Source organism: Ips typographus, linkage group LG1 (genome assembly GCF_016097725.1).
Source record: "Ips typographus isolate SLU linkage group LG1, UJ_Ityp_2.0, whole genome shotgun sequence".
Taxonomy (NCBI): Eukaryota; Metazoa; Arthropoda; class Insecta; order Coleoptera; family Curculionidae; genus Ips; species Ips typographus.
The window spans coordinates 17,144,829-17,162,729 of NC_138422.1; the positions used below are offsets into that span (position 1 = coordinate 17,144,829).

The 17,901-nt window shown below is 33.8% G+C and overlaps 2 protein-coding genes across 2 annotated transcripts in view; both read left to right on the forward strand.

Moving 5' to 3' along the window:
• Positions 1 to 10,124, forward strand: part of Agps (alkyldihydroxyacetonephosphate synthase) — a 58,036-nt gene extending 47,912 nt beyond the window's left edge. Inside the window, exon 7 of the mRNA XM_081996139.1 lies at positions 6,078 to 10,124. Within this exon, the coding sequence (XP_081852265.1) occupies positions 6,078 to 6,536 (459 nt within the window). The 3' untranslated portion in view covers positions 6,537 to 10,124. The remainder of the gene's footprint in view (positions 1 to 6,077) is intronic.
• A 1,610-nt stretch (positions 10,125 to 11,734) lies between these two features.
• LOC145732456 (uncharacterized) lies at positions 11,735 to 13,075 on the forward strand. The gene is made up of 2 exons (XM_081984740.1): positions 11,735 to 12,087; positions 12,141 to 13,075. Coding segments are annotated over exons 1-2 (828 nt in total). The 5' UTR covers positions 11,735 to 12,085; the 3' UTR covers positions 12,967 to 13,075.
• The last annotated feature ends 4,826 nt before the right edge of the window (positions 13,076 to 17,901 follow it).

The window sequence follows — 17,901 nt, forward strand, 5'->3', positions numbered from 1 at the left end:
ATTGTGATAGGGAGCATTGTCCAGGATAATGAGGGTTGGTTCTTCTAAATTGCACAGGAGCTTTTCACTTAACCATTTGATGAAAATATCGCCATTCATATCACCATGAGAGAGACCAAAATACAAGACTTGCATTTGAAATGAATCCATTATCAAGAAAATTATTTTCAAGGAATCCTGTTAAATAAGGACAGATTTATTACTTTCAAAATACATCTGATAGATAGTGTCACAAACATCACATTTACTACTTTCAGGCAAATCAGAAGTTTTGTCTGGGTCGTTGTCGGTCCCGGGACATTTCAGAACATTATTGTTATTATCAAAGCGTTTTTGCACTCTGGCGATGGTAGTTACATTTATATTTAGGAGCTAGAACACTCCAAAATCTGAAAATGTCATTTTTCATACGTCAAAATATCTCGAAAACCTTTGCAGATAGATATAGGTTATCATCAGAATCTAAAATTATAATAATATACAGGGTGTACCGTTTAAAATAAGCAAGTTGGTACCTACTTCCGACATAACCGAAAGCGCCACGATTTTGAAAATATTTTAGATGAACTGCCCCGGTTGACTTTGGTATACATACCACCAAATTTTCAGAATTATGCTCCTTATGGTTCTGTAGGCTGTTCAGTGACTTCTGACTGTTGCGTCACAATCACCAGCAAAAAACGTATGTGGGTGATTAAAAAATGTGACAGATTGATTGTCAAAATGATTATAGTTTTAGGTTATAACTTAAGACAGGGCAACAATAAATTATACAGTGTGTCCATAAAGTATGGAATAAATTCGATTATTCAGGGAATTATCTTTCAGGAAAATGTTTTTCTGCCTTTTAGAAACTAAACACCATCATCAAGTTCACCATTGAAAAGTATTTTTTAAGCGCTTGCCAAAAATGCAAAAATTTAAGATGGCAGCCATAAGAATTTACAAAGTTATCATCCATATCTTGGAAACCAATGACGATAGATCCTGTTCTACGTAAAAAAGTGCCCTATTAATGTCTTAGTTTCAAAACTCTCTTTGCCTTTGTTAAAGAGCTGTAAGCAATTGTTTAAAATGCAGCCTCTGACGTTTTCCCAATTTTCCGGAAAACGGAAAAAGATAATTTAATTTGGAAACCGGGAATAAGTTTCAAAACGTTTCCCATTTAACGGACTCTGTAGCTCTTACGGTTACCGAGATTCCAATACATAGTAGAATCAATTGTGCCCTAATTGGGTTATTTGTAGGAATAACTATAGACATACTTACATCGTAGTAAAAGTTTAAAAATAGACATTTTTTGAAGGTATATTCGATTATGAGTAGTTCTATTTAAAATAAGAAAGTTATGTCAATTGTAGATAAAACGGATCAGTAGCAAAAAACTAAGCACGCCACTGGAATCACATCGAAAAATTGCCAAATGTTTTTTACCAAAAAAGGGGTGCATTCAAAATGAACGAAATTTGAAAAACGCTCCTAGCGCCGCAAACTGACAAAATATCGAAATACGGTTTTTGTCATTAATACAAACTGTTCTCCACGTCAACCGGGACAGTGATGTTTTTGGGTCATTTTTAAAACTACGCCATTCTGAAACGAATCAACAGATTTTAATGCGGTTTGGACCGTCATTGAGCTTGGTTTATTGGCTCTTTATTGATGTAAAAAACTTTTGCTTTAATGCACTGCCTGCCTTATACAGGGTGTCGAAGAAGTGCCTGCTAAAAACTGAAATTTTCAAGTAGTCCCCAATTAACCAAATTTTTTTTTTATTTGTTTTAACTTAAGGAAGTGTTATTTAGGTCAATATCTCAGGATGTTTTTGGGCGTTTCCCAATTAACGTCCCATGTCTCAAGAAATATTGATTTATCCAAAAAAGACGACATTACAGTGCTCAAGCTCGAATTAAGTTATGGCAGCCGCTTTTTATATGTCATTTTAGTTGGGTGTAGATCCAATATTATCTTTTACATAATTTTTGAAGCAACCCCATGACCAATAAGACCATACAGGGTGGCTAAAGACAATCAAAGTGGGACAAGAACGTGCGCAAAAAAAGAATAGTATTCAATTACAGCCACTTTACTAATAAATAATTTTACATAGGAACTTGTTGTCTAGGATATTACCTCGGGACGTTTTTGGGCGTTTCTTAATTAAAGTCATGTGTCCGAAGAAATATCGATTTTTCCGGAAAATTGATAAAACACTGTTCAATCTTGAATTAAGCCATATTAGCAGGTTTGTATCAATCATTCAAATGCCGTTGTATGTTCAACATTATCTGTTACATAATCTGAGTACTTTTCAGGACAAGCCCCATATTTACACCTTACAAGGTGTCCAGTGAAACTTGAAATTGTTTGCACAAATTGTTCTTCCACTTTAACTGTCTAAACACCCTATATGGTTCTATCGGTTAAAAGAGTTGACTCAAAATTATGCAACACATAATATGGGAATTACACGTGACTTAAAATGACAGTTCAAAGCTACTGTCTTAATTCGAGATTGAGCACTGCTATGTCGCATTTTTAGGATACATCGCTATTTCTTGTGTCACAGGATGCTAATTGGGAAACATGCAAAAATGTCTCGAGATATTGACCTAAACAACACTTCCTTAAGTTAAAACAAACCCAAAACAAATTATTGATCAATTGGGGACTGCTTGAAAATTTAACTTTTTTGCACGCGCTTGTTTTCCACTCTATACAGGGTGTCCCACGACGAAAGACATCGATTTATATTGGAAAAAGTATAAATAGAAGAGTTTTGAAAATTTGGCATGATACTGATGTGGGCATGCCCAATCTAACTAAAATATTTTCAAGATGGTTGCACTTTCGTTTATACCGGAAGTCGATCACAACTTTCTTATTTTAAATAGAACACCCTATATATTATTACATATTTGGATTCCTCACAAAATTCTGACCAACTTTTGTGTACTATGCCCTATGCCTATCTCTAGCCGTTTTCGAAATATTTGATGTTTTTCCGAAAAAGTGACAGTTGCAACGCTCAACACATTTTTGTACTCTGTCAAAACCGTATTTTATTTTGCAATGAAACTTTGGGTTATTGTAAATAAAGGATCGTTTTATTAAACTGAGGGTGCGTAATGACTCATTTGTATACAGGGACGTCAAAAAAAAATCATAAACCTGCCACTAAAAAAAATAAAAAATTTCAAGTTTTTTAAATAGAAACCCACATTTTTTATGACGTAATCATTTTGAGCATTAAAAATTACTATACGTTTCAATTTACTTGCCAATACCTAAATCCAACCCATTTCGTTTTATTTGAGAGTAAAAATTTTTTATTCATAAACCTCCAGATTTATTGAAAATTTCTCTCTTTAATTACGTGTAGATTTATGTCACACCAGTAGTGTGAATTATGTCTATTGAACATTCCATTTTTAGTGAATTTGGCCTCGTCGCTCTAAATAATATTATTCAAAAACAATTCTTCTCCATAGTGACTAGTCAGCAAAAACTCACTAAAAACCACTCTCTTCGGAAATTCAACCTCTTTTAAGTGTCACACTAATTTAAATGAAAAAGGGTGAAATTTATGTTTCTTCAGGATCCTTTGAATTGAGCTTTTAGATATGCCTGATTCTACGGAAACTTGTCTTATTGACGAAGTTGGATTTGCAACAAAATAGCCCAAAATTGCAATTTCTACATTTGTATTATTAAGGATTGGTTTTGTTTTAATAACTTTTATCTTCACAGATCCCGTATTCTTAAAATTTTCAATTATTTGCTTGACAGCTTTTGGTGATGGCTTTGGTTTTTCTGGATAACGAGCGGCAAATACCTCACACGTTCTGCTCACAACCCTATCAGATTCTCCGTAAATAATAAACAGATTTAAGTAATCTTGGTTTGAATAACGTAACCGCTACGGTATATTTGCAGTTGTCAAAACACTCAAAACTAGTGTTATTAACATGCTCTGCAGGTCTCCAATATCACCGTGTGTCAAAAGCATGGCCAGCTAGAGTACCAGCTAATTCCAACCATGCAGCCTAATAAAAAAAATGTTTATTCTCAAATAAAACGAAATGGGTTGGATTTAGGTATAGGCAAGTAAATTGAAACGTATAGTAATTTTTAATGCTCAAAATGATTCCGTCATAAAAAATGTGGGTTTCTATTTAAAAAACTTGAAATTTTTCATTTATATTTAAGTGGCAAGTTTATGATTTTTATTGACGACCCAGTATACAAATTGGTCAGTACGCACCCTCAGTTTAATAAAACAATCCTTTATTTACAATAACCCAAAGTTTCATTGCAAAATGAAATACGGTTTTGATAGAGTACAAAAATATGTTGAGCGTTGCAACTGTCACTTTTTTGGAAAAACATCAAATATTTCGAAAACGGCTAGAGATAGGCATAGGGTATTGTACACAAAAGTTGGTCAGAATTTTGTGAGGAATCCAAATATGTAATAATATATGGGGTGTTCTATTTAAAATAAGAAAGTTGTGATCGACTTCCGGTATAAACGGAAGTGCAATCATCTTGAAAATATTTTGGTTAGATTGGGCATGCCGACATCAATATCCTGCCAAATTTTCAAAACTCTCTTATTTATACTTTTTCCAATATCAATCGGTGTCTTTCGTCGTGGGACACCCTGTATAGTACAGTAGCGGTGCATTTAAGTCAGAGTTTTTTCCATCAACCAAAATTCCATAAATTAAGCTCAATGATAGTCCAAACTGCATCAAAATCTGTCGTTTCGTTTAGAAATGGCAAGGTTTTAAAAATGACCCAAAAAAATTACTGTCCCGGTTGAGGTGGGGCGCAGTTTATTTTTCAAAAATAGAGCTTTATTTTTGGTGGTATACTAGTTTTTTCCTATCTAGTCGAGAAATGGAGTTCTCATGTCAAATCACACTAAATTCGGACACCTTTTACTTTGGTATTTTTAAATTTTTTAAATAAATTAATTTAATTTAAAACGTTTTTTAAATAAATTAAGCAATTAAAAAAATTGAGAAATATAGAGAGGGTTTCCTATGATACTTTTCATTCAATATGTTTTTGGTTAATTATTTATTTTTCAGATACTCACATGTTTGAATTCGAAGTTGAGTTTTGATAAAACAGCTTAAACTTTGAAAATGGTGAGGTTTTGTTTTTTGTTTATCAATCCCAATCCTCTGACCGTGCTGTTCCTAGATTTTGGAACGCCATCTGTACTTTCTAACTCATAGAGTTGAGTACAGATGTCACCAGATGTTGCACAACAACTATCATTTCTAGTTTAAACTTTATTTGTTAGTCTCAAAAAGTGCAACAAACTTAATTACTAAATCATATGAAACTAAATTATGTACTCATTATGACAACATATGAGCCAAATGATTATTTAAAAAAAACAAAAAGTGTGGCACATCATTAGTTTCGGAATATCTGTAGCTACTAAAAAACGAAATAAAAAGTCCAGGCCCGTATTCAAAATTTGAAGTTCATGATGGTATCTAAAAAACGAAACGTCGGAGCTGAAAACAAAAATCATTTTCTTGGATAGAAAAGAAAAAAAGTGCCTCCAGAAGGTAGATTTTTCAAAATAATCATAAATAAGGTGGTAAAAAAGAAATTTAAATTTTTCGGTTTATATTTCCGGATTATATTATCTCCGGATATAATAAAAAGTGTTTGATTTTTTTCGCCAAATTATTTAGCAATAAAATGCACTTGCCTCCATTTAAATACAACTCTATCAACTATAGTTTCTGAGATAGCAATGCATCAAATTTGTAACACCCTGTATATGGAAAAGAAAGGATCAAAATGAGAAGGAAACATGTCATTCAAAAACAACCTATTTGTATCCAAAAGTTTTACCGATTTGGACTCCGGACGTTCGCTAAACCCTGGTATTTTAGTCCAATATCAAAATTATCTTAAATAACTTAATATAATTATTGAGGGTTTTAATTAATTAAAAAATCATAATTTTTTTATTTTTTCAATAAAAATCAAATTTTGCCCAACTTTGGTGGTAAACTTTATTTAAAGTTTTTTTTTTTATTATATTTTAGGACTTGGCTATGAAATACAATGTAGTGGCAGAATCCTTTGAAACGTCTGTAGCATGGGACCGCGCAATCACACTCGTCAAAAATGTTAAATATGTGGTGTCAGACGAATGTCGAAAGTTTGGGATTAAACATTTTATCATCAACTCGCGCGTTACACAAACGTACGACGCAGGATGCGTTATATACTTCTACTTGGGATTTAACTACTCAAACATTGAGGCCGATCCTGTGCAAGTTCATCATCGTTTGGAAGAAAGAGCTCGAGATGAAATCATTTCTTGCGGTGGTAGTGTTTCTCACCACCATGGTGTGGGAAAATTGAGAAGAAAGTGGTATACCAACACTGTTTCTCTAGTTGGTAGGGACTTGTATTTATGCGCAAAGAATGAGCTGGATCCCAAAAATATTTTTGCTACAAATAATTTAGTGGAAGTGTCTACGCCAAAGTCTAAACTCTAGTCGTTAGTAATGTATTTGGGTATTTACTTTTTTATTTTAAGTTTGAAAAATTATAGGTGTTTTTTTTAATTGTGTGTGTGTGTGATAATTAGTGACATTTTTGGATGTAGAATAAATTGTTTGATAGACATTTTATTGCAAATGTTTAATCAAATGGGTGTTTTTTTTTTTTAAAGTTTGTTTTTTGGCTAGAATACAGTGTTTCTGTTGACGGTCAATGTGACCGGGGAAAGCTGATTTTTGCTCAGTAAGGTTTGCCATTTAATCATGACTAGACTTATTCCAGAACAACGCATGCAAATTAACAGTATTCTCTAAATGTACGACGCATATGATGATCACGCTACTTCAGCTCTTGCACGAGCTATATTTTGTAAGGTCGTAACAAATTATATTTGCAAAATCTTCTTTAAGGTGGTTGGACACAGCTCCAATTGCTGTGCTCGCGAAATTGTCTCATTCGGGTCCTCCTCACACTATACTCCAAAGCAGCAACAACTTCTTCAGTATGCCCTGTACGACGTCTCTGCGGATGCACATCATTACTCATACATACAGGGTGGTCCAGTTTTAAATGTCAATAATTCAGCACTCGATAGCCCATCAAAAAATAAGTTGACTTGCATTATGACATTTTCCTGACAAATGCTTCCTAAGGAGAATACAGTCCTTTAAAGTTCAGTTTAAAAAATCGGTTTCTTGTTTGCTTTAATGGTCTGACAGTTATGATCAAATTTTTCAAACAAGTAGTTATGAAATTATCACTCATTAGGTGATGCTAATGACGTTTGTCGAAACTGTCCAGTGGCGTAGATACAGAAGGATGGTATTTTCTACGTCACTGAATATTTTTCAAAAATTACAGTTTTTTTTACTTTTCTTGTTCATTTTGAATAAATAAGTATCTCTTATAAAATTCTGATTTGAAACTTCGTTTACGAGATAATTGAGTTATTACGTCCAAAAACCCAAAACCAACCCAACCCGACTTAAAAATTGTCTTGAAAACGATGAAAATTGACTTAACAAGCTTAAAAATGTTTAATATTTTTGTATCCAGTTTTCATAATTTCCAGAAAAATTTAAAGACTTTTAGTCTTGAAAATTGACTTAAGAGGCTTAAAAACTATCTTTGTAGTCAGTCGTCATAGTTTCCAGATAAGTTGAAAAACTGACAGGAAAAACTACTTTCTCTAGAATTTTTGACTACAAATTCGCACATTTAAACTTTGAAAATTCACTTGCACACGAAAAAATGACTCCGATGCAATGAAAAGTGACAGAAGCTTAAAATTTGCATTTGAGGTTTTTTTTGAGGAAGTTTTCATAATTTGAAAAAAATTTTATTATTTTAGTCTTGAAAATAGTCTTAAATACAGGATATTGACATTAGATTCATGAAAATTGATTTCTTAAAACTCTGTACTATTTTTAGGGCTTTAAAACTGCGAAAATCGAGTTTTAAGGCTATCTTCACCAAGTTTTTGTCGTAGCAGACTTAAAAAACAATTTTGACATTTTTCATAGGCTTTAAAATGTCATATCAAGCTTTGTCACTATTAAATTGACTTCTATAGACACTTCAGTGTAAAAAATTCGGGCAGTTCTTAAAAATCTAGATTGTTTTTAGTGCTTTAAGGCTGTTTTCAGCCTGAAAAATCGAGTTTTTATGCTCTTCAGGGTGTTCACAAAGCTTATTCACTATTAAATTGATTTCTACACTACTCGGTGCAAAAAATTAGGGCATTTCTATGAAATTCGGACTGTTTTTAGTTCTTTAAGACTGAAAAATCAGTTAAAAACTATTTATAATAGTAAAAGTTAAATTTCAAAATCCTCAACGATGAAAGTAATAAATTTTGGCACTAACGATATCAGTTTTGAACACTAATTTGGACTGTTTCCGGTGTTTAATTGAATTCTAGACTTGTTTTAACCCAAAAATGTAATTGTACCTACACTAATTAAAGACCTGAAATAGACTTTTGGACTGTCTTTAGTCTTAGTAAATTAGTCATTTCTAGACGTAAAAGTCAATTTTTAGTAGTAAAAAATTAGTATTATGGGCAACAATCTTTGTCTTGATTTCGGGATTGTTTTCGTGCTTCAAATCCAGTATCAGACACTCAACAATGGATTGCACTAAGAAAAAACGAATTTTAAAACTATTCCTAGTAGTAAATATCAAGTTTTGAGATTATTCAGTACAAATTTGGACTCTCATAAGTCTTGAATGATCAGTTTTACACAGTTCCTAGTCTAAAAAATTGAACGCCAGTAAAAAGTAACCTCACAGATGACCAGATTTTAATCCTTTTGAACCATTTTAAAGTAAAAAATACAATAACCCAAGTAGATATTTTTGTCAATTTTGAATAATATCCAGTAAGCGTAGAAAATAGAGCGAAAAAATAAAAACTATCTCGCTATATCAACACTATATCAAAGATGGGGATCACCATATACTGACTGGAAGAGAGGAAATCTCTAAACATATAGAAAGCTTTTATTCCCATTTCAATTACAATACCTCCGTTGTGCGGGATCCTAATATTTATAAAGTTACCGTTTGTAATGTAGGTTCAGAAGAGATTCTTGATATTTCCAAAGAGGAAATACGGGTGGCACTAGGACAAATGACGAACCGTAAATCACCTGGGTATTCTTGAAACGAGGGAAGGGAATTATCAAGAGAAAGACCTGTAGAATGTGACAGGAATCCGCCATTGACAGATTCTTCTGTCACATTCTATCAACACTTCTCTTGAGAATTCCGTTCCCTGCTTCGCGAAGACAAAGTAACCTGTGAAATGCTAAAAATGGGCGGCGACACTATGGAACCAATTTTTAAAGGTGTTATTTAATAAATGTTTATGTGAAGGCAGCATTCCTAAAACATAGCACAACGCAGAAATTGTTCCAGTTTTCGACATCACAGACATTGAAAATTGTAAACCTATCAGCCTTTTGTCCCACCTTTATAAATTACTAACAAGGATCATCCTTACAAACCGACTGACAAGTAAATTAGATGCCTATCAACCAGTGGAGCAGGCAGTATTTCGAAAGGGATACGGCACTATGGATTACTTGCAGACCATTGAAATATTAATAGAGAAGACAACAGAATACAACATACCACTTCATTTCGCCTTCATAAACTTTCATGAGGCATTTGACTCTATTGAAACATGGGCGATACTGCGTACGTTGGATAGAGCAAAGCAGCTGAATGACTTGTTCGGATGAACAAATATATCGACCGTAAAATGAACGGTAAGTTTGGCAAACTAAACAACGATATTTGAAATTAATTCACACATTTTGCAAGCGGCGCGTTAGCTCAGATTATTCATGATTAAATGGCAAACCTTACTGACCAAAAATCAGCTTTTACCGGTCGAATTGACGAAAAGAAGCAATGTAGGTGGTAAAAATTAAACCATAAAAAACTATAAATGCTTCTTACATTTAATAAAAAATGCAATTACCTACACATAGCACTAAATTTCAAGATTCTTGTACGAGTCACCTTCTTGAATTGGCGTTCTTTTTACTGTTTGAAAAATAAAACGCAAATACTCTGTACTGAAGTTTTATTCTTTGATGCAGCTGGCAGCTGGTATTTTATACCAGAAGCATAACACGTTACAAGTAATCTTTTTCAGTTATACAAAGATTAAGTCCCCATGAACGCATTATTCGACGGAATACCAAACTGCGGAACTGTTTTAGTCAACCTAAGTTCGGATCGCTGGCATTTTACAGTTCCGTTAATTACTTTTTCGTGAAAAGTTAAGTTCATATAACAATATAATAAAATGGCACTTTGAAAATACTTGAAAAGGGAAGCTACGTTTATTGTAATAACTTTGATTAAAACCTTTTTTTTCCATCTCTTGAAATAAAATGGTGGGGTAAGTTAAAAGTTGCTTAAAAGAAACTGCGACAACTTTGAAACCGTTTGTTTGTATGAGCATTTCGTTTGACACTATTGAAAAGTGCAGGTTTTTTTCTATCAGATGCACTATAAATAATTGTTTAAAGTTATTCCTTCCTTTTCTCAGCAGATAGCGCTTTTTGTAAAGAATTACTATACAGTGTGGAACAGCCAAATGGAATAAATTCGATAACGAATAAATGAGAGCGTGTTGGGAAAAACGCTTGGCACGTCGATTTGTATTTTTAGATGCGCATTTATTAAAAAAATAAAAATTATATAGGGTGTGTCATGTGACAGTGGCCGATACCAACTTTCTTATTTTAAATACAACCCCCTGTATATTATAATTTTTTTGGATTCTTCAGAAAATTCTAGACATAATTCATGTACAATGTCCCATACCTATCTTCAACTGTTTCGGAAATATTAAGTGTTTTCAGATGTATTACTAAAATTAATATTAAAAAAAGAAAATTATTTTATTTCACAAATAATGTAAAAAAAACAAAAAAACATTAATTTCAATGTAAGAGATGTTCAAAATGTTCGTGAAAATAAGTATTGAGGGTAATGTAGCGAATTTGTGAAATAAAATAATTTTCTTTTTTTAATGTTAATTGTTGTAATACATCTGAAAACACTTAATATTTCCGAAACAGTTGAAGATAGGTATGGGACATTGTACATGAATTATGTCTAGAATTTTCTGAAGAATCCAAAAAACTAATAATATACAGGGGGTTGTATTTAAAATAAGAAAGTTGCTATCGGCCACTGTCACATGACACACCCTATATAATTTTTATTTTTTTTAATAAATGCGCATCTAAAAATACAAATCGACGTGTCCAAGCGTTTTTTCCAACACGCTCTCATTTATTCGTTATCGAATTTATTCCATTTGACTGTTCCACACTGTATATATACAGGGTGGTCCAGTTTTAAATGTCAATAATTCACCATTCGATAACCCATCAAGAAATAAGCTGACATGCATTATGCCATTTTGCTGAAAAACGCTTCCTAAGGAAGATACAGCCCTCCAAAGTTCAGTTTAAAAATTCGTTTTTGTGTTATAACTGTCAGACCGTTGGAGCAATTTTGATCAAATTTGGAACAAGTACTTATAAAATTAATACTCATTATCTGATGATAGTGACGTTTGTTAAAATTGTCCAGTGGCGCAGATACAGGGGTATAGACATTATTTTTTCGCCCTATTTTCTACGCCACTGGATATTTTTAAATTTTTTTTTCAATTTCCTTGTTCAATTTGGAGAAGAAAGAATATCTTGTAAAATGTTGATTTGAGACTCCGTTTACCAGATAATTGAGTTATTACATTAAAAAATCTAAAAAAAAGTAAAATCTGTTAGTTAAATCATAGTAGGCGACAGATTTGCTTGAAGGACACCACACCCAATATGACACTTGTCAGTATCATCAAACGTTAAAAACATCAAAATACCCTTTCAATTTTCCAATCAAGAATATGCTGATATGCACTTTATTTATGGATTTTATGATGGTAACGCGTTGCAAGCCGTTCAGGAATATCAAAGGCGATTTCCCAATAGACGACAGCCAGATCGTAGGGTAATTTAAAATGTTCACAACGTATTCGTGATGCAAGGGTTGAGGGTCACACATAGGCAACCTAGGCAACGTGGCGCTATTCAAGAAAGGAGAAATAATCGTGTCCTGCGTGAATTTAATAGAGACCCAAGGACAAGTCAAAGAAGAGTGTCCAGAACTATTGCAGTGCCGAAAACTACCATTCAACGCATACTGAAACTGGACCATAGAAGACCCTTCCATTTACAACCAGTTCAAGGATTACATCCAGGAGATGAAGAGCGTAGAATGGTTTTTTGTAGGTGGCTTCTGGACTCGGTTGAAAATGATCAACATTTTTTGAATAATGTGTTATGGACCGATGAGTCATGTTTTACTCGACGCGGAATTGTGAATTTCCACAACCAGCATGTGTGGGCGCATGAAAATCCACATGAAGTAAGACCACGAAATTTCCAGCAAGAGTTCAGCGTCAATGTTTGGGCCGGGATTTACAATGGCAATCTCTTTGGGCCTCACATATTACCTCAGAGACTCAATTCAGAGAACTTCCTGGAGTTCTTGGAGACCGAGAATGCTGATATGTGGGATGCCATACCCATTGGCTTGCGGAGACAGGCCTGGTTTCAGTTGGATGGTTGCCCGGCACATTTTGGCAGGATAGTTCGGAACTGGCTGAATGAAAATTATGAAGGACGATGGATTGATTGGTCGTGGTGGTCCAGTCGCATGGCCGCCGCGATCATCGGATATAACTCCCCTAGATTTTTATTTATGGGGTCACCTAAAAGACACGGTCTATGCGACCTCTGTGACCACGAGGGAAGAGCTGCTGCAGAGAATACAGGATGCGTGTGCACAAATCAATCGCGATGTGCTATTGAGCCTAAATGCGTCCATCCACACACGTAGCCGATGATGCATTCAGCAGAACGGTTCTCACTTTGAACAGTTGTTATAGTAATTTATTTGTGATAATAATGTTGAATTGTTTGTCGAGTTGTTGTTAATAAAATGTTATTATGATTTATTTATTGTGTATCGTTGTTTACTATGATCATCAATATCCCTAATTATTATCTCTCTGAACGGAGACATTATTTTTTTTAAGGACCAATTAATGTTTGCAATAATTCTATTTTTATAAATTAATCTATCCTATTTTTGCCAGCCCGGATATCCGATGTTTCTGTTGGGTTTTAAAATGTATCAACTCAATTATCTGGTAAACGGAGTCTCAAATCAACATTTTACAAGACATTCTTTCTTCTCCAAATTGAACAAGGAAATTGAAAAAAAAATAAAATTTTAAATATCCAGTGGCGTAGAAAATAGGGCGAAAAAATAATGTCTATACCCCTGTATCTGCGCCACTGGACAATTTTAACAAACGTCACTATCATCAGATAATGAGTATTAATTTTATAAGTACTTGTTCCAAATTGCTCCAACGGTCTGACAGTTATAACACAAAAACGAATTTTTAAACTGAACTTTGGAGGGCTGTATCTTCCTTAAGAAGCGTTTTTCAGCAAAATGGCATAATGCATGTCAGCTTATTTCTTGATGGGTTATCGAATGGTGAATTATTGACAGTTAAAACTGGACCACCCTGTACAAATAATCTTTTTTTACAGACATTCAATAATGATGCATTTTTCGCTTCCAAATCTCAACGAAAAGTTACCCTTTACTGAGGAGTTTACTTTATCGCGCGTTGCCAAGGGTAGCAAGCGATAAAATTTTTTTCGCTTGCTGTCCAGAGTAACGGCCACAATGCATGCCATTATTGGAAATGCCAGTGTCAACAGTTTGATGTCAGTATTCATGTGTGTATAGTTTTGATCCTGTTTTTGAGTACCTACGCAGTAAGTTTAATTGTATTAGATATTTAGCGATGTTTGTGCAAAAATATTTTATGTATTACGCGCACAATGTGACTTTTATGCGCTGAGAATGCGGAGCGGAGCGCAGCGCAGCAATCATTCATACTTTTTGCGCTTAATACATAAATAACTATTATTTTCCATAGAAATAGGCTATCGAACACTTGGTCTTTTTGCCTATGTTTACTATGGGATTTTGTACATATTATCTTATTTCTAATTATTTACAATTTATTTACAAAAAAAGTAGTCCTAGTTAAAGTGCTCTAGTAGGGTGGCAGTGGGAAAGAGGTAACGGGATTGTCTAGTCTGTCTTGTTATGCATAGTGGATTTACAATTGTCCAGTTGTTTGGATTATTTTTCCATTTGTTTTCAGTGGCGGCTCGTAGTAAATTTGAAAGGTAGTGCACAAAAGGAGAGCCAATTAGCGCCAAAAATTTTTTTGAGACCACGCCCAAAATTCCTACAATTTTAAAATATGTAATGGGCCTGTCCCACAATTTTTTTTTATTTCATAACTACAAAGACGGATTGAAAATATTATACCCGTATTTTTTTGTTTTCAAAAATATTAAGTCTGAATAGAAAAAAAATGATGATAAAAACTACATTAATCTCATGTTTTAAACGCCCGCCGCCGGTGACGTACTACACTATCAACCAATCAGCGACAAGAAGTGAAACAGTTGGCGAGCAACAGCCAATAAAATCGCCCAGAATTACGTACGTCACATGCGCGCCAAAACAGATCTTTTAAATTTAATGGACAAATTCAAACTAATGTAGGAACATTTACGACCATAATTCTTTCTTCAAGAATATGAAAAATTAGTTTTGTGATCCTATTCTTTCGATTCCAGTCATTAAAACAAAAATTTATGATATGTGGGATAGGCCCATTGTTTTCAAATATTGCACACTAACGTTAGGAAATACTGGAGGGACTTTTTAAGTGCTTTGTAAATTTTAGTTTTTGGTCCAGTATTACGTCATGTTTGGATTCAGTTATGTGGCCGTCCGCGGTTATGTTTGGAGAGTCATCTTTGATCTTATAATTTGGTTGTAAAAGTTGGTTTTTAGTTGCGTTGGAAGTCAGTCTCCATCTGTAGAACCATGTCATAGTATCGTCAGTAAGCGATTGTAGTTTTAACACTGCTTTTGACGTAGTTTTATCGTGTACTATAAGTGCAGTGTTGTCTGCGTATTGTAATATGTATGCGGTTTTGTCAAATTGGTTTTTGTCCTGCTTGTTGTGATTGTATATGTCCTGGCAGTATAGGTTGTAAAGTAAAGGTGAGAGGGGTGATCCTTGGGGTAGTCCTTGTTCAGGACTGAAAGGAAAGGAAAGTGTGTTGTCTATTTTCTAGTAAATTTCTGATTGTGTAAAGTAAGTATTTTGGTGTAAAGAATTACTATTTTATCACCTAGCTCAAAAAAAATCAAACGCAACCCATAGTGTTGATTAATGTCAAAATGGAGAGAACTAAATACTACATGACAGCAAAAACCGCAATTTTCCAGCTTTCTTCTATTTCAAGTTATTTACAAAAAACTGTTTTAGCTATTTATGTAACAATAAGGGCATTAGAGAGAAAATAATGTCTCTCCGGTCATAGGCCCACTGGCTGTTTTGGCCTGATTACAAATTATGAAAGAAAAAGCAGCAAAAGGTAACGAAAATTTATTACCTAAAATGTCAAAGGGTATCCTAGGATAGAAAATACGTAGTTTTTATGGCATGGAAGATAAAAAATGCCATTGGTAATATTAAAAAAGGTTTGAGGGCGTTATGATAACGACCGCCTATAATGATGCCCTCAGGTTGTTATGAACACTATAACCTACACCGTGTCGTAAGGCTAGAAACTTCTCCATCCTTACGAGAAGTTATTTTTCTTGCCATTTCCTCTAGGTTGTTTTAATTAGTTTATAGACAGTTTTAGGCCAGAAGCGTATAGGATAGGTAAAATAGGTGTAACTGGTGGCGGCAGTAGGTTTTTGGTTTCTAGAAACATTGTTTAGAATTACCTAATCAAAAAAGAAAAAAATTGTCAAAGGCGAATGTTTTGGAAAAAAACATTTTTTATCAAGAAAAACATTGTCTGAGAAGCTGAACTTAAACGAATAAACGGTGACTGCTCCTGACGTGTACTTGCCAGGATCCTGCAGTACGTATACCGGGTGTCCCTAAGAAGTGGCTCACCCCTATAACTTTTTTATTTTTTAACCGATTCAAATTAAATTTAGAGGTTATGTATAAGACATTAAACTACACTGATAGAGGCATCGAATGATTTTATAGCATTTCCGGTTTAACCGGAAATGACGTCATAATCAAAAATTTAAATAGGACACCCTGTATATTTTTTGGTATTCGGATTCTGCTTGTCATTCCGCATCCAACCATACCCATTACAACAGCATAAAGTCATTTTATGCGGCTGATTATGGATATAAATTTTGCATGGTGCATCTTTTTTGTCTAATATTTGGAAAATGGCAAATACAAAACACCAAAGTGTTTGGTACCAAAATGTGCTAAAATTATGATATTTTTACTTAACTCGTGAGCCGCCATGTTGCCATTTGAAAAAATCAAGTTTTCTCTCAAAAACTAGAAATTTGCAATTCCGTTGTAAATTATGAACAAAATACGAAAACTTTATTTTTTATGAAGTCTTCGACCGGAAATTTAACATTTGGTTCAACTCAGAGCCCACTTCTTTTTTTCAAAAAACTTCACTCAAAATATGACAAAATGGGTATGATTGGATGCGGAATGATAAGCAGAATCCGAGTATCAAAAAATATACAGGGTGTCCCGTTTAACTTTTTGATTATGACGTCATTTCCGGTTAAACCGGAAGCGATAGAAAATCGTTCGAAAATCGCCTCCATAGATGTAGTTTAATATCTTATACATAACCTCCAAATTTTATTTGAATCGGTTAAAAAATAAAAAAGTTGTAGGGGTGAGCCACTTCTCAGGGACACCCGGTATACAGGGTGGTCCAGTTTCGATGGCGGAAACTTCAGAGAGCGATAGAGGATCGAAAAATAATATGAGTTTGTATTATAAACTATATAAAAATTTTAATTTTTTGTGATGTAGGTCATGACAAGATACATCTAATCCAAATTTGAGCTAAATATCTCTAAAACTGTAAGAACTATAAAGCAAAAACTAAAAAATATATAAAACTTTAACCCTGTATTTCTTTAACAAAGCTTTTCTCGAATATAGTTTTTAATGCAAACTCATATTATTTTTCGATTCTCTATCGCTCTCTGAAGTTTCCGCCATGGAAACTGGACCACCCTGTATATTACAGTTGCTTTGGTGTTCGAGGAGAAGGCGATCTATGAATTGATCGGTGCCCTAAAATTGATGAACCAATAAGCGGTTCCATTAACGAACGAGGAAGGTGATTAAACCAGCGACAGACAAAATAGAGCGACGTGACAGGGTAATCTACTGAAGTGTCAGCGTAGCCGTACACACATTTGGGAGGACTACAACGCGAGGACGTTAACGACTGTTTAGGATATGTTTTTCCTTCTCGTTTGTAACGAGGTTAGTCATTATTTTTTTAGTATTATTTTTTGCAGATAGGTTTAGTAGAGGTTGTTTAGTTTATTTTAATTTTTTGAAACAGTTCCGCTTTTGTGGTTTTTATCTAGTTTTCTGTTTATATGGTTATAGGTTTAGGAATTTTCCGTTAAAAAATTTCTTGGCATTACTTGGTTTTTTGTCTTGTTGTTTTAACTTAATTTAATAAAAAATATCTTTGGGTACAGAGACCCATGAAAATCGGAGTACCATTATGAAGAATAATGGGACTCACGATACACCACATTTAAATATTTTAAATGCATTAAAATTTTGAATTTTTTTATTTTTTTTGCATTTTCTTAAAGTCTAGGATTCTATATTCGTTTAACCGGTGGCAATTTCCTATT